This window comes from Hoplias malabaricus, chromosome 5, assembly GCF_029633855.1.
Source record: "Hoplias malabaricus isolate fHopMal1 chromosome 5, fHopMal1.hap1, whole genome shotgun sequence".
NCBI lineage: Eukaryota > Metazoa > Chordata > Actinopteri > Characiformes > Erythrinidae > Hoplias > Hoplias malabaricus.
In genome coordinates, this window is record NC_089804.1 from 10360710 (window position 1) to 10384955 (window position 24246).

The 24246-nt window shown below is 40.7% G+C and overlaps 1 protein-coding gene across 3 annotated transcripts in view; it reads left to right on the forward strand.

The window, feature by feature from the left end:
- nkain4 (sodium/potassium transporting ATPase interacting 4) overlaps positions 1–24246 on the forward strand; it is a 72246-nt gene that overhangs the window by 20631 nt on the left and 27369 nt on the right. For 2 of the 3 annotated variants that reach the window (XM_066670946.1, XM_066670947.1), the window contains exons 2-4: positions 5729–5866; positions 10290–10370; positions 18056–18253. In XM_066670946.1, coding sequence (XP_066527043.1) covers positions 5729–5866; positions 10290–10370; positions 18056–18253 — 417 coding nt within the window. The remainder of the gene's footprint in view (positions 1–5728; positions 5867–10289; positions 10371–18055; positions 18254–24246) is intronic. The other variant, XM_066670948.1, reaches the window with a different exon arrangement.

The following is a 24246-nucleotide window of genomic DNA, read 5'->3' on the forward strand; positions in this document are numbered from 1 at the left end:
CATAGGTACAAGGTTGTGGTGTAAAGGTGTGTGTTTTTGTGTGTGTGTGTGGGAGAGAGCAAGAGAGGCTTTGCTGTTCCTCATGTGTGCCAAATGTAGAACAGTGTTTTCATCTTCTACCATTGTCACCTCTATGATACCGCTTAGTGCACTCAGGCTAGAAAACAGCAGCAACTTAAAGAGAGTGTCTGTGATTGTGGGGAAACACAGTTCTCCCTGGTTGTTTACCTTTAGAAGCTCTGCATCTTTTAAGGTAGAATGGTGTGTTTAAGGGGGAAAAAAACGAAGTTGTTTACAGGTGGCTGAAGTTTAACTTGTCTGTAAATTTTTATTCACAAAAGCTGAACAACCACAAAAATGTGTGTGTAACTCAGGGGTTATTTTTGTAGCACTTTTTTAATGCAGTTAGTTAATCCCTTGAGATTTCCAACGTAAGTGATCCAAAACAGCACAAATAAGTCCTTATTACCCACCTATGGAGCAGGAATAGAGCAACATCCTTATTTTGGTTCATGCTTTTCAACATTCTCTCCATTATCTAAAATAATTCCAAATGCCTCTGCAATGTGCAGAGAGAGAGAGAGAGAGAGAGAGAGAGAGAGAGGAAGTCTAGCATTCTGGACCAAGACAATTTTTTTTTACTCATTTACAGACACTAAGTCTTCGTACACACTTTAGACCAGTTTCAACTTTAAATATGTGAATAGACCATAAATATCCATGACTATAAGACATTGCTGCACTGTTATTTTGAGCACAGCTTTATTTACTTACATAAGCAGCCTAGGGCTCTCTTGAAAGACGTATGCACACCAAACACATTTGCATAATGCAGAGTCGTGTCTGGGTCCATAATCTGTCTGCATCACATCAAGGGCAATTTCTCTGTAAATTGCTTGTTAAATATGGCAAGTACTTTTTCAGTATTAGGCTAGAGTAGGAAAAGGAAACTTTTGGTCAGTCACTTTAAGATGAGGCACATTAATGTGTATGAAAATACACAGGAGCAAGGTGGAGATCGCAGTAGGGCTTGGTTTGGAATAGAGAGATCATCTTTCCCTTGAACGCCTAGTTTGCCAGATACAGCTGTGCACTCTGAGCTGCCTCCCTTTTCGCCACAACCTCACATCTCAATTAGCAGGTAATATATCAGCAGGCTGCTCCAAAAAAGCAGTTTCAACACTGGAGAACCGCACACACCCTCACACCTTCAGTCTCTGTCCTAAACCCACATGCACTGGACCCACCTCTCCCCTGTGGCTCATATAAATCAGCCTTTTTGCTAAAAACATTGCTGAGTTCTAGCACCTGGCAAATTCCTACAGCCAGTTGGCCTGATTCCAGTTTCAGCTGATGAGAGCATTTCCCTAAGCTGCCGTTGGCTATGGAATGATGTTGAACCATTTATGGATCAATTATTGTACGCTGGCGAGTGTTATCCCATTACATGTTATTATGGCATATCTGATTTTTTTGTTCCCCTTAGCTTCAGTTAGAAGGCCATTAGAGTGTAAGTACTATCGTCAATGAGCGGTCGACCTGTGGCCGATATTTGATAGCTTTTCCAGCCGTCTAAGTGCATGCGGACACTGGAGCACCATGCTGAACGCAGGCGTGTTAAGAAGAGCATAATGGTGGAAATCTTCAGTAGTGGTTAGACAGTATTGCCGTAAGTATCAGAAGGTTATGAGTGTTTGGCCTACTTTTTGCTAGCATGTCTGTGGTGTCTGCTGATGTAGTCTCACGCGGCCAGACATGATCCGATGTCAACTTGTGAAATATTCAGAGCTGGATTGTATAAATATCTGCTGTTAACAAAGGTATAAACCCATCCCTGCCTTCCTGAAGTCCATGTACTAATAATGCCTGGAACCCAAAACAAAATCATACCAAGCTAGCTAGCATGATGCTGCTGTTTGCTAACAGAACTGTAAATTAGAAGTTTATGTTTACTATAATGTGTTACTGTACATGTGAGGCTAATATCAGGCTTGTCTTTCAGTTGAGCAATGCATTCTCTTCTAAAGGGTTTTTTTTTTAGAAATTTCCCAGTCAGGTTCAAATAAGACTAACCTACCACCCACATGTAACCCAAAGATTCTTAGGGAAGTCCCCAAATTATTTATTTTGATAATTTGCTTAGCAACACAGGGTGAGGAACAAACTGTATTTAAATTCCATTTCTCAGGCCATTGGATTACTTACTTACATACTTACTTACTTACTCACTTATTTATTTTGCACACTGCCCTTTAACCCTAAAACTACTACTTTTTTCTGATCTTACAGTCGCCATTTTAACTCCATTTTAAAATTATGATGTGTGTATGTGTGTGTGTGTGTTGACCTCTGGAAAGTCTCGTTTCAGTGTTCAGCTTTAGTCCACATCAACACTAAACACTACAGCTTCATTTCAATTTCTACCACTTTTCCATGTTGGATATGTTTTAATGGAATGTTTTTGGTGTATTCATCACTTACAGTGCTGATATTTGCAGGCAGAAACTCCAGACGGTAGTCCAGTAAATGTATTTTTAATGACTTGTTACACCCCGCAGCTCTTTACGCTTTCAGGAGTTCAGTCACTATTTCACGGTAGTTTTATCTTCTTTCAAAACAGTCTCAGTAATATTCCTGAACGACAGCCATGGCACAGTATTTTCTGCTTGAGTAAACTTGATTTTTAACTTCACACCTTGTATGGTTCTCTAACTTGTGTACTTTCAAAAATCCATTTGAATTTGGTGTCACTTATCCTAGGAAATATTTTCCTCAGACATGTAAATCATACACTTTTTATTTGTGATCAAATATTGGGGGTAGAATCTAGGCTAAAATCTTCCTATACAAATAGAGATTACTGCAGCAAAGATGGACACACTCCCTTGATTTCAGGATAAATATTGTCCAGCTAGTGTATGTAGAAAACCCAAATTAGATTTAATGGGACAAATATTGTATTCACAAATGTTATTAATTCTCACAAGATGGCCACTTAAAGTAGCATAATTCTAGTATAATCCATGTATATAATTTCAGGCTAGGTTTGTTACAGGGTCAGATTAGGCTTCTTGTTTTGGCCATGTGTTCCAGTACATGGTTGTCTCTATAATCCTCAGTTTTTCCATCTGTCTCTATATCTGCTCCTACTAAGTCATACCCTCTTCTCTTTGCCTTTCTGCCTCTCACATTGTCATTATCTCTAAGCAGACATTAGGTCATCCTCCGCAGAGAACCTCTCGTCACACCTTTTCAGTTCTGAGTCTAATCAAGCCAAGGTACTGAGGCAGAGACTTCACGGTGGTGTGCCAAGTCTGTGATACAGCAAGTCCCTAGTGTTTTGACTAGAAGCAGAGGGCAGAAAATTCTAGGGATCATCCTCCAAATGTAGCGCACAACCGTTCTATTAATGAATCACTCAACAGTGTGTGCTGTTTATAGAAGTATGAGACATGAAATGGTGCCTGTTAGCACTGATAGTATGAAACCTTGCCAAGCTTTTAGAATTATTTCAGCATTTGTAAGTATTTCAAGTTTTCCTCTCTCTCAACACTCTGAATAAATGGATATCAAAGGGGGTTTTCATTGTTGTGAAGCCATTAGAGCTTGTAACAAAATGATTTCAGATTTTCTATCATATTCAATGCTGCTATAATTAGACCTCAATATTGATTTACACCACGTTGCTGCTGAGCATTAGATCCTTTGTGAGTTGATGCTGTGCATATTAGTTTTTTTGTGGAATGGGATGTTGCCCAGTGTCTGCATCTTTGTGTTGCCTTGGCCAAAAAGAGAGGATTTATTCATGGTATTAATTTTAAAAAGTGCATCAGACAGGTTTACAATGTTAACAATAGCATCATCAAACACAACAGTGCTGCTGGAATGAGAATAGTCCACCAGCCAACAACATCCTGTCCACTGTTGAAAGACATGTGGACGACCAAAACAAACTGTGCAGCCACACGTAAACTACTGTCTCTGACTTTACATCTACACGGTGGACAGCTAGGTAGGATGACCAAATCTGAGATGGTGAAAATGAGGACACGTTTCCGGGGGGGGGTGGGGGGTGGGGGGGGTGGACTACTGACATGCAAATGCTTACAGAGAAGGTTATCGACCAATAACGGTAGCTCTACAGTCAGACCGTCCAATCAGAAGATTTTAGGCTACTTCACCACGCCCCCTTCTCAATCAAGCGAACCAATCGGAGTAGGGGAGGGCGGGACTAGTTTGTGAACGAAACTTCTCGAAGTTCTATGTAAGCTCTAGAAAAACAAAATCCCGGACGTTTGTGAAATTCTGCCCGGACATTTTTTTAAGTCTAAAAAAGAGGACATGTCCGGGTAAAAGAGGACGTCTGGTCACCCTAGAGTTAGGTGTGTCTAACAGAGAGAACAATGAGTGGACGAAGTGTTTAAAAACTCGAGCAGCACTGCTGTCTGATCCATTTGTAGCAGCACAACACACATTGACACACCACTACATCAGTGTCACTGCAGCTATGAGAATGATTCATCACCCAAGTCATACCTGCTCTGTGGTGGTCCTGTGGGCGTCCTGACCATTGAAGAACAGGGTGAAAGGGGGAAAATAAAAATATTCAGGACAATAAATTGACTACAGTCTGTAATTATAAAAGTACAAAGTGCTCCTGTACGATCAGTGGAACTCAGAGAATGGACAGTGAGTGTAGAAACAATTTATGGTTGATTGGCTTATCTAACAATATCCAAAAAGTATATAAAAGACGTAATCAATTGATGTCTTATGTAGCGTCCTACATTTATAGCATTGGGCAGAGAAAAGCTTATGCTTCATTAATATTAGGAGTAGTGAAGTGGTGTTGTGTGTTTATTCAGATTGGCAATGAATCTGTATCTGGCACATTTAAAAGGAGCAGGGCTGCCCAGTGCCCAATATCTACCAATTATATTTTACAAATTTTACTCTACATATTCCTTGTAAATTATACCCTGCTAGATTCATTCATCACTGAAATAATTATGACTAACCCATCCTTGTTGTATAGTATGTCCAAACTCTGTTTCATTAGCCTAGAGGTGATGTTTGTTCATCATTAATATGGGCCAAGGAAATTCCTTTTGATGCAGCCCCCCTACCAAATCCCCCCCAATCCATCATCACACACCATCACTCTTTTTCATCTCTTTGGCTGTCACACACTTGCCAAATTCTCATTGGACCACCCTCTTGCCCCTTTCCCACAGGAGGAGGAGGAGGAGGAGTAGGAGGAGAATAAGAAAGAGGCACCATGCCTCTTTGAGTACAAAGGGCCGCTATGTTAATCAAGTTTTATGCAAATGCAGTCTCACATGATGAAAGGCGCCAAATGCTTGATGCACATGTAGTGACAAGCACCACAGCAGGGAGCTGATGTGCTGTAAACAGGTGAAATTTTATGAGTTGCACTATTGTCGGCAGTTGTTTCTTTGTTTAAAAGCATGTCACAGTAGGATTGTGAAATGTACAGACTTGTGTCCTGGTCCTACGTCTTTGTAGAATTTGATTTGTTGTCTTTTCACCACCTGCCTCAGCAAAACTGGTCTGGTATCTGACAGCGCTATTTTTACACAGAACATAAGAACTTTTGGACAGTTTCTGTTTCTGGCCCTTCATCTTTGTGCATGTTGCACAGAGGTTTCTGCTGACACTGGCCTGTTTCACTTGTTAAATCTGAAATATCTCTTTATTTCTTTCTCAGATGGTGGCTCTTGAAAGGCAGGTATTTGATTTCCTGGGTTACCAGTGGGCGCCCATCTTGGCCAACTTCTTCCACATCATTGTTGTTATCCTGGGCCTTTTTGGCACCATCCAGTACCGCCCTCGCTACATAATAGTGGTGAGTATCAGTGTGCTTTTTTATTACCAGTGCTTTCAAAATGAACATGTTAACGTACAGAGGAATTTAACATTTACTTTTAAATGAACCATTTACCAAATTTGGCCACAGCTACCTCTAACTTCCTTCCTTTTTCAATGTAAACACAAGGTCCCTACAGTTGAGTTCAGAAGGTAGATTACATTGTATTTATTCTGAAATTTGGATTAATTTTCATCAGTGTCTCTCTCTCTCTCTCACACACACACACACACAACTCCTCTTTCCTCTCCTAAGATGCTTTTTCCCTCTGTGTTTGAGCCACAAGCTACACTGATGCTAAAGTTCTCCCTGAAAATTTTACTCATCAAATTAAGAAATTCTAGACTGCAAATCAGACTGCACTGGGATATTATAATAAAGTAAATGAGAACAATTTCCTCTATTCTGTGTCATGCACATCACCCTAAACATTTATCTCTCTCCAAAAAAATTCTAGGAAGTACCGGCATTTTAATTGATTATATTTTTTAATCAATAGACAATACTAATTAATATAATTCCATTTTGTTACCTTGATTCTTGTAATTACTTAAACATTTCCAAGTTTCAGTCTTAAGAAGGGTCAGTGTGATTAATTGGGATTAATTTCAGAAAAAAAAGTTTATTTTTATTTAACTGTCAGGAACGTGGTGCAGACTGACAGAGGCGGACACACTTGCTAATAACACAGACTTTTATTTAAACAAAAGATAACAAAACAAAGACAGACAGACTTGGATGACAACAGCTTACTTAGACAAAGGAAGACCTAGACAGGGAGACTTAAACAGAGACCTAGACTAAAGAGACAGACACAGACTAAACCAGGGGTCTCAAACCAAATCCACGGAGGGCCGCGTGGGTGCAGGTGTTCTTTCCAACCACGCAAAAGCCCCACACTACTGAAAGTCAAGATCTATTGATTAGATCCAATGATTAAAAACAGAGATGAGATGTGGCTTCTGCATGGCCCTCCGTGGATCTGGTTTGATACCCCTGGACTAAACCTAAACCGAGGGAACTAGACAGACAGAGAAAGCTAAAGAGACAAACCTTGACAAAGAGTTTATACAGAGACCTGAACAGAGAGAACTAATAGACTACAGACAGAAAACACAAAAGTACACAAAGCACAGGAAAGGAAACACTAACAGACCAGAGAAACAAACTAGAGAGACACAAACCGACTTGATAGGGAGGAGGATGAGGAACAGACAAGACAAACAGCCCAGAGACAGACAAGCGAATGTGGAGTGTCCAGTAAAGGAGGAGTTACGCAAAGGAAGTTAAATATACAACACAGAAAAGGGACACCTGAAACAGATAATGAGGGGGCAGGATTACAAATGAGACATGGATGAGGAGGAGGAACAAAGGTGGGACTAGGGCGGAGACATAAACAATAACAATCAGAGCCATGTGCAAGAGCACATGGCGGGGAAAACAGACAAGACAGGACAAGTGCGTGACATTAACCAACCAACAGCACTACTTTTTACACAGGTTTTAATGTGGATTTATCTGTGTTTTTTTTTTTAGTTTGCTTTTATTTTTGTTTTCGATCGATTTTATACAGAATGGCGCACATATACTCTGAGCCTTCTACTTGAAATTCTTAAAATATATTATCACTGCTACAACTCAAGGAATCAAAGCAAATTATAGAATCAGTGTTTTAAGGAAATACATTTGTCCTGATGTAAAGTTTCCACTGCACCTAAAATCACACCTCGGCACAACAGGTTGAAGTTTATCATTTAGAATTGCTACCTACCCTTTTTGACTCAGGGTGACAGGTGCTGTTTGTACCACGATGCTAATGTTCTCTATCTTTCCTTAAATTGCACACATTTTTAGTTAGAACAAAATCTGTTAGGATAGAAAGAGTGTAGTTTGTTCTTTTTTTTTTGTTTATTGTTTTTTAAAATGAAGACAGTCGGCATCCTTTACACTTTTTTTGAACGATTCTCATTAGAAAACATTTCGTTCAGTGAAAAAGTCTTTTCAGTCTATGCAGATTTGCTAGTCATTAATTCAGCGAGGGGAGTAGATGGAAGGATTTAAGGAAAAAAACTTAAGAGTAGTACTCAAGAGTGGTAATGAACCCTGACACATAACCTTCACATCTCCACCTTCCAAAGCTCAAAACTGATCCGTGTAGTCCCAGCACATTTTTTGGCATTTTAATCTCTAGAATTTGTCTCTCATTACTATTAATTAAATGATTAAAATCCGACTCACCCTGGCTCTTTACTCAAGCCTAATACCCACAGCACTCCAAAGCCTACTGGATATTTACAGGTTTGACCTTAGATTTAATGAAAATGAGTAGGTTATTTTTAGGTATTACACTCTGAGGCACATTTGTAGAAGACTCATCTCTTTTGTAGAAATGTATAGAAATAGGACATTTGTAGAAATATATATTATGAATGACTACACTGACAACGCTTTAGTCCAAGTGCATCAAATGGATTGAATGAGCCATAGAGGGAGATAATTGCAATTTTTACGCATCATTTCTTAATTTGTAACCACCATTTCTCCAATTATTCTTACAATGTACAAACATTTCACTCAATTTCTTTAAATTCATTGTACACACTTTTACCATGTGATGAGAGTGTAGTTTTTGCATATAGTTAAACAGTCGTTAGCATGTTATCAAGCTACCTTTAGCTTGTCAGTTAATTGTCAAACTGACAAATGTTGATCAGCTACAACAACATAGTGAGCTCAGTAGTATAGCATTTTCAAGCATTATTAAATGGGAATTTGTTCAGCCTTGATACAGTTACTATGAAGGAGCACATTTGGTACAAGAGATCTGATAATGTTTGTGTGTGAATGTCCTGCACTGAAGTAATTTACAAGTTATTTAATTATTTAAAGTTTGGAAATTGTATACTAGAAGGAAAAGATGTTAAGAGAAAATACCAGGGCAAGAATTAGTGTAGGCACAGAACATGAGCCTGCAGTGAAGTGACGTGTAGTTTGTGAGCGGGGATACTCCTGGGAATCCACAGAGAGTTTTGCCTTGGCATGTCAGCATCTCTCTATTTACCTCCCCATCCATCTAGCAGTGTATTACTCACCTATAATTATGACTTAGTGCATGAATCACAGTGTCTAGAGTTCAGCCTCTCCCAACAGGGCATTAGCTTAATCTTAGGTCATCTTACTGAAAGGTGGAAGTCATTTTGCCACAGGCTGCACTTTACTGTCATTTGAAACCTACAGCTCTTTTCACTCAATCACAGCTGTGAATTTATCTGTTCAGCACAGTGGACGTTTGTCATTTAGTTACTATAATGGTAATGGTAATGGTTATGTCATTGTGGTTTTTATATGAGGACCTGAGTTCAACTCAGTTTTATGAAATAAGAATGTGAGAGAAGGAGCTATCTAAAGACCGTTTCTTCTGAAGTCACTTTCAAAGACCACTTTGGCACACATTTAAAACATTTTCAGAAAGAGTATTCATCCACAGTGACTGCGAATCAAGCTTTTCACAATGGTCAATTTTTCAAAGATCTTTTATTCTTTGGCTATTTGCGCTTTTCAGCACAAATCGCCATTATGTTATGTACCAGTGCTGCATTCTTGTCTTCTTTAATGCTCGGTTAATAATTCTGCTATCTGCAGGAGGCAGAATAAGACCAATATCTCTATTTCCTTAGTGCTGCAGACATAGCCACATTAAATATCACCTGTTTATCACAGGGACTAATTTGAATGTAAATTATAACCTGAATGGCCCATATGGCTGTACTGTGAGAATTGCAAGAGAATGAAAAGGAAGCGTGCCAAATGATTCTGTTTTAAGGCAAAAAGCAGGTTTGCTAATTATTTTAAAAGCACAGTACCATTTTCTTCATGGTAATTGCCTTAAGAATCTGCATTACTGAGCCACCAACACATGACCAGCCTGATACATATGGAATTCAGTTACTTAAAAGACCAAGAAAGCAACAGTGGTCAAACTGCTTTTTGTGGATTGTAAAGGCCAGTGTGCTTTCCCCGCTATTGTTTTCACTTAACCAACAAGGACCATGTCTAATCGCAACCTTGTTTATATTCTAGGGTTTCTCCACAGCTCTTATGAACTGGCACGTACTGGAGAAATGACCTTTGAGAACGGTTTGCTCAAATTTATTTTTCTTAGTAGCATTTAGCCGCACCACAGCAAACAAAGGCTAAAGTCAAAAGCAGAGGTAAATGACTACAGCTGAGATCTTTCTTTCAGTGCCATAGTTTGAAAACTGCTGCTCCAAGAAGTTTTGTGCTACAAATCACGTTTTCCCAATTTTGTACATTATAATGTAGACATATGTGAGAATGTACAGTGTATTAATATGTAATCAGCTTGTGAGAGTCTAAGTTTGTATGATATATTTTGCAGTATGCTGTGTGGACGGCCTTGTGGGTGGCCTGGAACGTCTTCCTCATCTGTTTCTATCTGGAAGTAGGGGGCCTTTCCAAGGTACGGATCTAAACTTTTTACTGTTTCAGACCTAAAACAAACTCCATGTCGCCTTGTTCATTTTGATTCAAAAACCATGTGGATTTTTTAATCATCTTTCCATTTGGGGGCACCTGGGTTTGGCAGGCTATAATAGTGCTCCTGAGACATATTTATTTAAATGATGAGATGATTTTAGATAATGAGAGATCCTGGATACGAATCTTTGGAAAATATTCTGATATATTCTGACATTTGTAATCTCCTTCATCTAAAATAAGTAATACAATAAGTAAGGCTACAGATTTGGACTGCAAAGAGTGAGTTTCAAAAATCACCACTTAAATAAAGATAATGACAATTGTGAGCAAGTTGGAGAAGAAAAAAGCATGACTAGCAAAAGAGTAAGTGTTTTGATTCATTTGATTGTTGTAGATATTAAATATTTAATATAAAATAAAATACGTGAAGGGCGGCACGGTGGTACAGTGTTGCAGTCACACAGCTCCAGGGTCCTGAGGTTGTCTGTTCAAGTCCCGCTCAAGGTGACTGAGTTTGGTGTGTTCTCCTTGTGTCTGCATGGGTTTCCTCCGGGTGCTCAGGTTTCCTCCCACAGTCCAAAAACGCAGGTTGGTAGTTGGATGGGCTTCTTAAAACATGTCCATAGGTGTGAGTGAATGTGTGAGTGTATGTAATAAATGTGTGAGTGTGTTCTTGAGACTGGCGCCCCCTTCAGGGTGTGTTCCCGCATTGCGCCCTGTGATTCCAAGTAGGCTCCAGACCCATTGCGACCATGAACTGGATAAGCGCTTACAAGCAATAAATGAATGAACAAATGAATGAAAATTATCTTGTTTTATTAATTTAATGACATAATGATCAGGCTGAGCGGCACAGTGGCACAGCAGGTAGTGTTGCAGTCACACAGCTCCAGGGCCCCGGAGGTTGTGGGTTCAATTCCTGCTCCAGGTGACTGTCGGCGAGGAGTTGATGTGTTCTCCCCGTATCAGCATGGGTTTCCTCCAGGTGCTCCGGTTTCCTCCCACAGTCCAAAAACACACGTTGGTAGGTGGATTGGCAACTCAAAACTGAGTGAATGTGTGTGTGTCTGTGTTGCCCTGTGAAGGACTGGTGCCCCCTCCAGGGTGTATTCCTGCCTTGTGCCCAATGATTCCAGGTAGGCTCTGGACCCACCGCGACCCTGAACTGGATAAGCGCTTACAGATAATGAATGAATGATCAGCAGCCAGTTATTGTACAGTGTACTGCAGCTACTGTTTACATATTCTTTATAGTCATAACATCCTCTGCACTCTCTACCTCATACAAAAGGCATGCATCAGCTGTACCTTTTGTTAGGAAACCTACTGTAAATGTACATGAAAGTACAACTGTGTGTACTGTGTACTCATTATTGATGCAGACATTTAGCTTGTATAATTTTTGTAGAAACACATGACAGGAGATGTCCCTTTGAAACAACATGCTTAATGCAAATGTTAGCTAGTGGGGTATAAAGCCCCCAGCGTTGAGATGTGTTCCAGAGAAGTGCACTCCCTGTAGTGATGGAGTCTGTGGTTCTGAACTAGTCTTCCAATATCTGTTCCTGACCTCACTAATGTTCTCATGGCTAAATGTCACCAAATCTTCACAGAAATATAAATCTAGTGTGAAGCTTTCCCAGAAGAGTATAAGCTGTTACTGCAGCAAAGGGTTTGCTTTCCGAGGAAAATTCTGATGCCATTTGCTATGGTAATGGTAACATAACCATATTGGTCATCCCTGCAATTTGTTGACTGCACTGAAACTACAACCTCTGAACTTCAACATTAACACCCATCTGCCCTCCATTTCTGACCATTAGCAGTTTTAATAGCCCATGTTTACAGGCAAACACGACTGTTTATATTGCTAACAGAGCTTGTAAATGTGCTTGTGGCTCAGCGAATGAGTATGTGTGCATTTTTTTATTATAGTCCTGGGTTGAGTCTGAATGCCCAAAATAAAAGCTGAATAAAACCGCAGATTTTGCCTCGGAGTGTGGAATTGAATTTAAGGAAAGGCCCCTCAGGTGTTTTTTTCTGAGAAAGAAAAGCTGACGTTAAGCTTTCTCCCTGCCACTCCATCCCTCCGTCATCCATAAACCAGGCACGCTCTGCTTTCTGCATGTGCTGACAGGTCGTGGAAATGCATACAGAGCTCTGTGTGAAGAGTGTGAACTGGAGGCTCACTGTAATTCCTAGCCTCAATTGTCAGCTTCTCCATTCATTCGACTGAATGCGCTAAACCTACTCAGTAATGGAACGCAATCAACTAATATGTACACACCTTCTCTGATTGCATGTTGTGTTGATTTTCAAAGTGAAAATAATTTAGCAGGGAACATATTTTTGCTGAAGCTTTTACTGCACTTTATTTCTATTATTTTACTGAGACGTGCCTTTAATGTTCAGATGCTTGGATTGAATTGATCAGGTGCTTAGGGCTGTCACCAATGTCTTTTTACAATTTCTTAAATCTGATAATTCAGTATATCTGATATATCTGACCCTACAATATATTGGTAAAAATTCATTCATCCATTATCTGTAACCCTTATCCAGTTCAGGGTCGCGGTGAGTCCAGAGCCTACCAGGAATCATTGGGCGCAAGGCGGGAATACACTCTGAAGGGGGCGCCAGTCCTTCACAAGGCAACACAGACAGACACACACACACACATACATTCACACCTATGGACACTTTTGAGTGGCCAATCCACCTACCAACGTGTGTTTTTGGACAGTGGGAGGAAACCGGAGCACCCGGAGGAAACCCACGCGGACACGGGGAGAACACACCAAACTCCTCACAGACAGTCACCCGGAGGAAACCCACGTAGATCACACCACACTCCTCACAAAAAGTCACCCGGAGGAAACCCACGTAGACACTGGGAGAACACAACAACTCCTCACAGACAGTCACCTGGAGCGGGACTCGAACCCACAACCTCCAGGCCCCTGGAGCTGTGTGACTGCGACACTACCTGCTGCACCACCGTGCCGCCCTGTATAATATATATCAAATATATAATGGTACTTCCTTTTTTAATTTAGTATGAAGAAGCTACAAATATGGAAACCTCAGTTTTTCTTCAATAAAACATTTTATAGAACAGGGTTTCCAGATGCGAGCTATTTCAGTCACATGGCACCTCTTAGAGCAACGACTGCACTTCTTTCCACCAGCCACCAGCAAACATGGCCAAAAGCGAACATGTGGGAACTGTTTAAATCATTGAACTCAGTGTGAAATTCGCAATAAAACATTGGTACAAAACAGAGAAAAAAAATCAAGTCCATGTTTTAACAAACATAAGCCCAGTAAGTGTAGACTGATAGATGGATACAAAGAGAATCGTATTTCTTTTTCTCTTTATATTTCATGATCTGTCTTTATTGTTTTTATTACATTTTTTAAATTATATTTATGAAAATGTTTAATAATGACGTAGGACGTACAATATCCTTGCTTTTCTTCATTTACTAAGGTTAATACATTTGACAAAAATCTGTTATGCAATAAAACCAATACAACAAGTATTTGACCCCTGTGTGTGTGTGTGGGAAGGGGATCTGAAGAGTAACAGTATATTGGGTTGGCGGTGTGGGGATAAATGCAAAGCAGGCAAAACACTGCATATGGGAAGAAAAAAAAGCAAGAAAGAAAGCAAGGAGGATGAAAGCAAAGCCAGAAATCAAAGAGAAAAGACAGATAAAGGAGGCAGGATGAAAGGGGCAAAAGGTATGCAGAGCAACAGATTGACTACACTCTGTGATTGTAGAACTACAGATTGCTCCGGAATGGTTGGTGGAGCTGAGAGAATGGACAGTGAGTGTAGAAACAAGGAGTTGGTCATAAAGTTAAGGTTGATTGTTGTACGTTAGCAGCTTAGAAATATTTTGGGACCTGAAGGTTGTGGGTTCAAGTCCTAGTCCAGGTCACTGTCTGTGAGGAGTGTGGTGTGTTCTCCCAGTGTCTACGTGGGTTTCCTCCGGTTTCCTCCCACAGTCCAAAAACACACGTTGGTAGGTGGATTTGCGACTCAAAAATGTCCGTGAATGAGTGTGTGTGTTGCCCTGTGAAGGACTGGCGCCACCTTCAGGATGTATTCCCGCCTTGCGCCCAATGATTCCAAGTAGTCTCTGGACCCACTGCGACCCTGAACTGGATAAGCGCTTACAGATAATGAATAAATATATATTATACATGAAATATTTGAGTATTCCTTTTATTCCGGACAGCCCGTATTGCCTGTTATTGCAGGTTGTCTCTGCTTTCTCTGGTCTGTTTTTTTTTGTTTGTTTTGTTTTGTTTTTTGTTGTTGTTTTTTTTGTCCTGAAAATGTGAAAACACACACATACACATGCAAACATCCCCACTTTGTGCCCCTCCTCAATCTGGACTGAGTCAATAGAGTTCTAAATTCATGCTTAAGTGCATATTAATGAATATTCATTATGAGTAATAAATTGCTGTTTAGAGTGCATCTGCTTTAGCTGGTGTTTGTTGGTGTGTCTGCATGTCTGGCTCTTTGTGCATTTGAGTGTCTGTGTTTATGCCGGTGTGTGTGTGTGTGTATGCCTGCCTTTATGCTAATGAGCTGGTGTAACAGCACTGACCCCCCTCCTCCTTTTGGTGGCTGTGTGTGTGTGTGTGTGTGCGCGTGTCCTCCATTAGCCGTCTCTCCCTCAGCTCTCCATATGTAGCTGTGTGAGCAGTGTGTGTTTGTCCATCTGTTGGATTAATGCTTCAGTCTGGCCCCTGCCAGCTGCTCTCTCTCTCTCTGCACCCCATCGTTCAGCTATGCTACCTTCACCCCTGAAATGACATAGCTCTGCCAGTGCTCCTCCAAATGACACTGCGCAATCCTGGGTGAGGGTCCACAAACGGCTGCTACAGAACTGCCCCCTTGACCCTTCAAATGGCAGGAAATAATCCTCTTCCTTAAAACACTTTCCTGACATTTGAATTGACCTATCACCACAGGCCTCAGGTCCAATAGAATCTCTGGGTCAAAGCGTATGTTCTCCATGAGAAAAATGAATAGTGTGATTCCAAAATCACTTACACTGTGCAGAAATGTTCCAAAGCTGATTCTGAGGGTGTGTCCTCATTAGATAGCCCCCATAAATATCACATTATCCTGTGAATGAATTGCTATGGGATGGCAGTCAGAAAATGAATAGAGCTACAAGGTAAAGGCACTGATATTAGGAGTCTGTGTTATCGCTGATGTAAGTAAACTACCCATGATCCCTCCCAAAATGCATTTGTTCATAGCAGCTGTTACCAGGTGGTACAAGCTTTAAAACATTGTCAGAAATCTTATTCATACCTGATGAGAAAATGTAGTTCTAATTCCTAATTTCAAAATATATTGGTCTTGTTCATTCACATCCTGAAGGGGGCGCCATTCCTTTGCAGGGCGACACACCCACACATTCACTCACACCTAGGGACAGTTTTAAGTATCCAACCACCTACCATATATATATATAAATACACACGTTTTGAGTGCATTAGCACATTCATTTGGGGACCCACAAACTGTGAATTAAAACAACCCAGTCAGATGTTAGATGCCTAATCTGAAAACATGGGATAAAATGTGTTGTTCTGATTGTATTTTGCAGAATAAAGAGATTAAAATGAAAATGACTAAAAGCTTCACAGAGAGTTGTTTTAAATTCAGGGGCTTTTTGTCATTTGTGACATGCTTCTGTCTAAACACCACAAGGATCAAACAACACAGCACTGCCCCAACAGCGCCCCACCCCCCCCCCCCCCCATCCAAACAACCCTTTCAGTTTCACAGCATGGTCCTTTATCTGACACTGAGCCACACACAGACACAAGCAGCAGAGTCATGAGAGGCACACAGAAGTCCTTGATTTCACTTTTATGTTCTGTTTTTGCTCTGTTTTCTTCTTTTTCACTCTCATTTGTGCCATCTTCACTTGGTTCTCTCAGTTCTCTGTTTTATGCACTCTAACCTCTTCTTTGTGCGCGCCAAAAATGTGAGTGTGATGCAGTGACTGGAGATACTAAGATGAGGGGATGTTTCAATTCTAACATCTCCACACGACATCAAAAAACAATATGACTGTTGTTTTAGTTTTGTGGGTTGGTGGGCTGCAGATCCCCAGATTAATGGGGAAAACTATTAACTGTTTTTTCCAGTTTTACAGCTATTATACGACAAGGACATGAAGGAAATCGTGGCTAACTTCTGCTTAGTCTGTAAATCATGTCCTTAAAAAATAACTCTATTGACAACAAGACATTTCCTGCACACGTCTCATTAGGATGAATGGGATTTAAGCCTAATGTGCTGTAACCCTAGTGAGAGTAAGTAAAAAAAAAAGAAAATGAAAAGAGCTGGGATAGGTTAATTGCTTTTGGAGCCCCACCCCCACTCTCTCTTGCTCTAGAGCCATTAATGCATATGCAATCCGGAAAATGTCCAGAGAATCAGACCGGTTTCGGCAATCTGGAGTAGCCTTTTCACACATATATCATACAGCCAGAGATTTTCTGTGTCAGATGGGTACTTAGAGCTGGAAATGTTCCATGCGGTTTAGGCACGAGCAGAGTCTGTAGCGTGTGCAGGAAGCACGGCATGAATTCACTGTGATTTCCCAAAACATTACCAGCCCTGTTCACACTGGGGCTCTCTCGAAGATTACCCAGGCTTCGTACTAGGGTGCTAGCAGGATACAATCTGCGTAATGTCTGGTACAACAGTTTGTAAGGGTCTCTCTCTCTCTCTCTCTCTCTCTCTCTGTCTCATATTGATTGAGGTGTTATGGTTAGGTGGTCCTCTCATGCGTGGTTGCAAGCTGCAGCTGTCCGTCACACCACAGTCATGATTAATTATGCCATCAGACAAAGCAGTCTCTATCGACCTCTTCTCTGACAACACACACTCACATTACTTTTCTTAGCTGTTTTTCTGAACAGTGTGTATATAGTGATATATGTTCTCACAAGTTACATTTATGTTTATGATGATGATGATGAGAGTAACAACTGACCAGCATTGTAATAGCCAGTGTGAGGCCAGAAGTGTAAGTACGATGGTCTTTAGGAGTCTGTATTCATCTTCCTGAATGCTCTGGATTGACAAGCTCTATTCAACCCTGCCAGCAATATGAATGATGTTATTAAAGCGCTGTAATGCACCCACGGCACAGGCCTTACTACAGAGTCTGTTACAGCAGTTCTGGTGGTTTGATTAAAAGTATAATCCCACTGCAGATATTACTGAGTAATTTGGCACTTTTCTACAAACTCAGGACGAAATAAACTCACACAGCCATTGAAACTGAATTCAAATTCTCCTCCTGAATTCAAATTAAATGTCTGCATTTTCACAACATGCTGTTTCACAGATTCTCATTAAATCTGCCCCAAAACTAAATCAGTTCTAGAGCTGGAGCAATTTTTTACATGTTATATTGCTTGTGAGTGTGAATATGTGTGTGTGTGTGTGTGTGTGTGTGTGTGTGTGTAGTGGAACATGATTTTCTCCGTCAGCACAATCGCTGTTGTTAAATTATGTATGTGCTGCATTACCATGTTCCAGTGTTGTGTAGCTCCTGTCAGGAATATTGACGTCTCTCCAATGGTGATGATGATTCCTCTCTCTCCATTTTCCTTTAGGACAGCGACCTCTTGACTTTTAACATCTCGGCTCACCACTCGTGGTGGAGTGAGCATGGTCCAGGGTGTGTGAGGCGTGAGATGCCCCCTAGCGGAATGAGAAATGCGGACACGCACTCCTACGTCTCGGTGATGGGCTGCCTGCTGGAATATCAGTATATTGAAGTGCTACACAGCGGATTTCAGATCCTCCTCTCTGTAAGTGAAAACCACGTCGACAAACACAGACATAGTATGGCGTATGCACAAAAGTTTGGAGAAACCCCGTATAATTATGAAATGAATTTTAAGGTGTACACCGATATTCACATGCTCACATACTGCATTTGTTTTAACATCATTGAAACAAGTTAGGTAGCATTGAAGCAACTGCACATGATCTAAGATCGCTGGACCTGGGGTCAGGTGTGGGTCAGAGGGCTTGAGAACTCCCCAGCTTTTGGATTTGTAGCAGTGGGACTGCATTCTGTAAGGTGATGGAGTACAATCCAATACTTGGGATGAGTAAGAGTGACCCCTGGATCTGTTTTTGACATCACTAGTGCTTTCGAGACTGAATGCCTTCGGATCCTCACAGAAATGAGAAGATTTCACAGGAAATTATTTATTTGAAACTTAACCTCAGCAGAAAAGATGGGAAAGAACAAACATTTGAGCATAGAGGGAATGAACAAAACATACTAAAAGCCTTATGTATGTTGTTTTCTTGTATATAATATTCTGTACTGGGCAAAAAAAGTGGTTATTAAGTGGTGGGTACAGAACACTTTTGGGATGATTTGATATTTGTGATGAACATTGCAAAATTTGAAAAATAAATGGAGAGAATAATTGGAGCAAATGAACTAATCCTAGACGAAGATAATTTTTCCTAGCAGTAAAAATACTGTGATTGTTAATATATAATGCAATTGTCATATACCTTCAAATCAGTGGCGGATGCTGGTCTTTCAAAGAGGGGAAGCTCAATTTCGGCCTACATCATAAAATGTGTCGGTTTATTTATACGTAAATTCTACCCTCCGTTCCTTTTCAAGAAAATGATCTGTGACCCTGTCGTACCAACAAGGCGTCTTTTCCAGGGACTTGACTAGTGTCCTCTCAATGGCCAGCAGAGCTAGGCTGCTTAAACGGCCTTGGCCCATGTGAAGTGTGTCCGCCTGTGAGTGCTTTGTGACGGTGGAGGGGCTCAGCAGCACCCGCTGGACAGAAACTGCGATAGAAGTCCAAGCAGCTACAAAAAAACCCCACCAGAAATAGAAGCTCGATTTGTCGCTAGTCGTTTTTAACAAAGAAAATGCCGCTAAGAGGTTTAAGAAAGTCTCCGGTTCAACGCAGAACAGAATGAAAATGTAATGCTCCCACGGATCTCTACACCAAAGGATTGCTGATTTGCTCATTTCACTGTCAATCAAAAAGGGATTCAGCCTCAGACAGATCATCCAATCATCATGCAGCGTCCGATGGGCAGGACAAAGCCCAGCATTTATCCAATCACTCGTCTCGTTTCGCTGCACTTCGCTGCCTCGCTATTGAACTCTGTGGACGCTCAGCGTCCACACCGTCTAAAGCACTGTGAAGCCGTGGGAATGATTGAGAGGAAGGCCGCGTCTTTACCAGTGATAAGAAGCTGATTCTGAACAAAAGTTAATCGCGTTGTAGTGCATATTTATTCACCGACATGTACACACAACAGTATATATTTGATCACTTATTTTTTGACATTTTAGGGGAAGCTGAGCTTCCCTTGCAGTCTTAGAGCAATGGCCTCTGCTTCAAATCCATTAGAAACACATTGCTGACCCTTGGGCGTGATTTGATGGCATTCAGCCAGAATATTAATGAGCTCAATTACTGATGTTTGTTAGTTCTGGATCATATACATATCACTCCAACTTTTCCCAAAATTAGTGTATGGAGCTCCATTACTCCAGAGAACACAGTTCTGCTGCTCCACAGCCCAGTACTGGGAGCTCTATACTACACAGGCTGACTCATGCCCTTGGGCATGGCCATCTTAGACTCATATGAAGCTGTATTTTGCTGCTCTGTTCTTCTCAGAAACAGTTGGATAGCTTATTCTGGTTATATGACCCTGTAATACATGTTGTCTGTGTAGTTGCAGGTCTAGAGTCCACAGATGTGAGAATAAATAACTGATGCCTTGAAAAAAATCTTACAGAGTTAGCCACAAACATTACACAGTTATAAAACATCCACTGTGAATAGCATGAGCTGTGAGGGAGTGTCACCCAAATGCAGGTTTTGCAGATACCCTGCACTATATGTAACCTAAAAGATAGGTAGCAGTTTTAGGATGAAGTGGTGTTTTTCCGCAGCCAGCCACATGATTATACTGTGCTGGGTATATATAGATATTTAGGGGAGCTGGGGGTGCACTCTGTCATTTTGGGCTGCAGTGGGCATTTGAGTTTAGACTGTCTGCAGATTCTAATTTTTTGCCTGGCTGATTTGTTTTGTAATCTGGGAAGGGAATTGTTAGATTGATTGCATGTCAGTAAAAGCAGAATGGGGGAAAAAATCTGATGAAAATAAGTGAATAAAGATTTTACCGAACTATGGTTTAACTAAAGATTAACAGAGAAACCCTCTTAACCATGCATTTAAAGGCCTGATAGGCTGATGGTAACCTTCACTATCAGATAACCACCTTCTTGAGAGCCAGGAGAGCATCAAGCTGTTGTTTTCTACAGACCTGAAGATTTTTCTGTAAAAAGAAAATGGGAAAAAAAGGAAATTTACTAAGTAAAAAAATCTGTTAAAAAAGTTATATGTGTTTTAGAACAATAGGATTGCCAACCCTGAGCCCAGTTTATTGGCTTAAATTCTGGGGGGTTTATACCCCTTTAGCCTACACTTAGCATTAGGCTTGGTGGCCCTAGACCCATGTGTTCCTGCTCTGTTTATATTCCCAAAGCTTTCTTAAGGTCATTAAATGCCTTGTGTGAAATTATACAGAAGAGGAACTTATTGATTTCTGCTACTATAAGGTGCACCCCCTGTGGAAACTCACGTTCAGTTATGCACGCACAGCATGAAGAGCCTTCACAGAAGTGTATAAGTTGGAATGGGATGTTCTGGAGTAGCTGCACATGAGGGTCACTATGCCTAGTGCAAAATGTCTGCTAGAAGGGTATAAAGTAACCTCAGCACTGGAACTGCCTTCTTTTTAGTGACTGAGCTCTTTCCAATAGCACTGGGATGAGCTGGAGTGACATTTGTGCTCCAGAAATAATTATCCAACACCAATGAAAAGCCTTTCCTAAAGAGCTGAGGTTGTTATTGCAACAAAATAGAACAAATCTCCTTTTTTCGTCCTTCATTTCAGAAGAAAGGATGAGCAGGTGTCAGCAAACACTTGGCTATATTCTGTTTACCTACAGCTAAGGCTAACACTTCCTCATGCTTCTTTCAAAGCTCTTGTTTGCTTTTGTATGGTACAGAGAGAATGTGTATCACAAAACAGGAGAGTTACATGTTTAAGGGAGCAAAGCTGTTCTCAGAGCTCTCAGACAAATGCCGGAAGGTTCTCGAGGGCGATCATTATCCTCTCCCTCCCCAACAATGAGAAACCCACTCCAGGGAGAGAGCTGAGTAACTTAGCCTCTTCTGTAGCTCAAGGATGCACACAAACACACACACAAACACACACATACCTCAGTCAAGTTCCTACAAGCTCCCCCTAAAAAGCATGAGAACAGATTAGTCACCAGATACAGTAGGGAAGCACAGTACATTCTGCATGCAGCAATGAATTGATCCTGACACAGAGAGTCTTTTTTCTTTCTCTATTTCTCTCTCAAACTCACTCCATTTTTATCTGCTGATGATCCCTCTGTGGTATTCCCGTCTCCAGCTGTAATCTCCAGTGCACTGAGAAACGTTTTTAATAAAGTTGAGGAACTGGCTCAGAGTAGGCACCGAAGACTACTTTCTTACATTTCTCTGTGAGTTTCTCTTTGGCTGTGGATGGTGGTCTCCATGCTATTGTCTTTCTCTGGCCTACTCTCTATTTTCAGCCTGCCAAAGATTAAACCGAATATTTTTTCAGTGACAGATGTACAGCATTGCTTTCCGCTCTTTGGCAGGAAACACAAAGGGTTGCAGTGTTCTTCCATGTCTGAGAAAGGTTGTTGGAACTGTAAGCACATTGATTCCACTTTTTGTGATTTTTGCACTGATTTGTAATTGACCTATCTGTGCTCTGCCAGGTGTTTTATAAAGGAGGAGACATTTCAGGGGTTTAACAAAGAGTGGGAAATCTTTTAAAGTTCAGCATGACATCTGTTTGGAAAAGAATGGCTCACCCTTGAATAAAAGTGCCAGTCAGCTCCCTCGTTCAGACACAGATGGGAAAAAGCTCTTTGTTCTTATGAAGATGTGTGCATGCACACTAGCCATAACCATAGAAAACATTTTTGTGCATGTGTTTTACTGGAGCCAATGCTCAAATGTGTTTTTAAAAACACCACAGTGGCTTTCAATTTTGGGTTTAAAGGTCTCTTTTATTTCAAAGAGATAGGAGCCTGGTGTTGTAGAAGTGGAAATAACTGCCCATGGAGACTGCCAAGATGGTCTCCAAGTGGACAGACTTTCCTATAAAGAATTTGGCACTGCCTGCAAATGTGTCCTTGACAGAATACAGCTTTTCACAACAGTGGCAAAAATTCCATGAAACTTTCTGAATTTTTATAGCAGTCTTTTCTCTGTAAAGTTATGTTTTCATGCAAAAATATTATTCTACATTAAACTGTGTTGACAAACTTTATACAAGTCTCATGTCCAGAACTTGGAAAGTCTCAGGTCAAGTCCCAACATTGAGTCCAAAACTAGAACGTGTTATGAAATTATTAACAGACCATTTCAACTTAAAAAGATGTTTTTCCTACATAGTAGTAAAACATTTGTATTTTCACATGCATTACCCTACTAATTTAATTACCTACCAATGACTGACATTATGGTATAAAGAGTGCGAAGAGTAGTAATATTAACCATAATAATGAAAGAAAGAATAATTGAAGAAAGCATTTCCTGTTTTGTGTTCTTTGTGCCCCAACATTCAGCCTCTACGTCCCGCAGCCATGTTTCTCTTGTTGCTAGCTGCTAAGTTTTAGCTTAGCTAGCTAAACCTGTGTATCCAGCCACATTGTTTTATTACATTTGAATATTATAACATGGAAATTTTAGATATCTGGAGGTCAGTGCTACATATTTAGCTGTACAATTTTGCATTAGTGCTAAACATTATTAGCTGTAATGATATTCTTGTCAGAGTTTAGTAAAATTGTAACAGTTGCTACACAGCTGCTATTAAACTTGGATGGGTTATAGCTTGGATATAGCTGATGAATGTGTTCTGTTGTCTGAACTCTTGGAACAGAAAATGGTTTTTGAGCTGTGTGACTAAACGTTTTACTGCATGCTACAGGGTGCTGCGGGAGGTCATAAATATTCCATATAAGGTGTGTTGTGTGTCTATATAACTAGGTCAATCCCCCACCACAACTGTAAACAACTTTTTATGCTTATCAGCGTCAGCTCCAGCAGTTCATACCATCAAAGGAAAAGGAGAGAAGAGAAAAGGAGAAAGAGATAGAGCGAGAGAGAGAGAGAGAAAGAGAGAGAGAGAAGTAATTGGAAAAGATGGACAGAAGGGTGAGATGGCTAGATGTTGTGAGAAAGACTGAATGTCTTGTGTTGCTCAAGGTTTGGAGACATCACCTGTGTGTGTAATGTGTGTGTGTGTGTGTGTGTGTGTGAGAGAGAGAGAGAGAGAGAGAGAGAGTTGTAATTGGAAAGGATGGACAGAGGGGTGAGATGGCTAGATGTTGTGAGAAAGACTGAAGGTCTTGTGTTGTTCAAGGTTTGGAGACATCACCTGTATGTGTGTGTGTGTGTGTGTGTGTGAGTGTGTGTGTGTGAGAGAGAGAGAGAGACAGACAGAGAGACTGATTCTCCCATTAGCTCAGTGCTGTGGGACGCTACCTGAGACAGCTCATAATAACTGACCTTCAGGCTTCACCTCCTCTATTTTTTCTATCTTTTTTTTTATCCCTTCTTGTTCTACCCTGCCTGGAGCAACTGCATCTCCCTCTGACTGTCAGGTTTTCTTTCTGTTTCTCTCTTTTTCTCTGTCATTCATGTTTTTCCTAGTAAATATTTCCCTC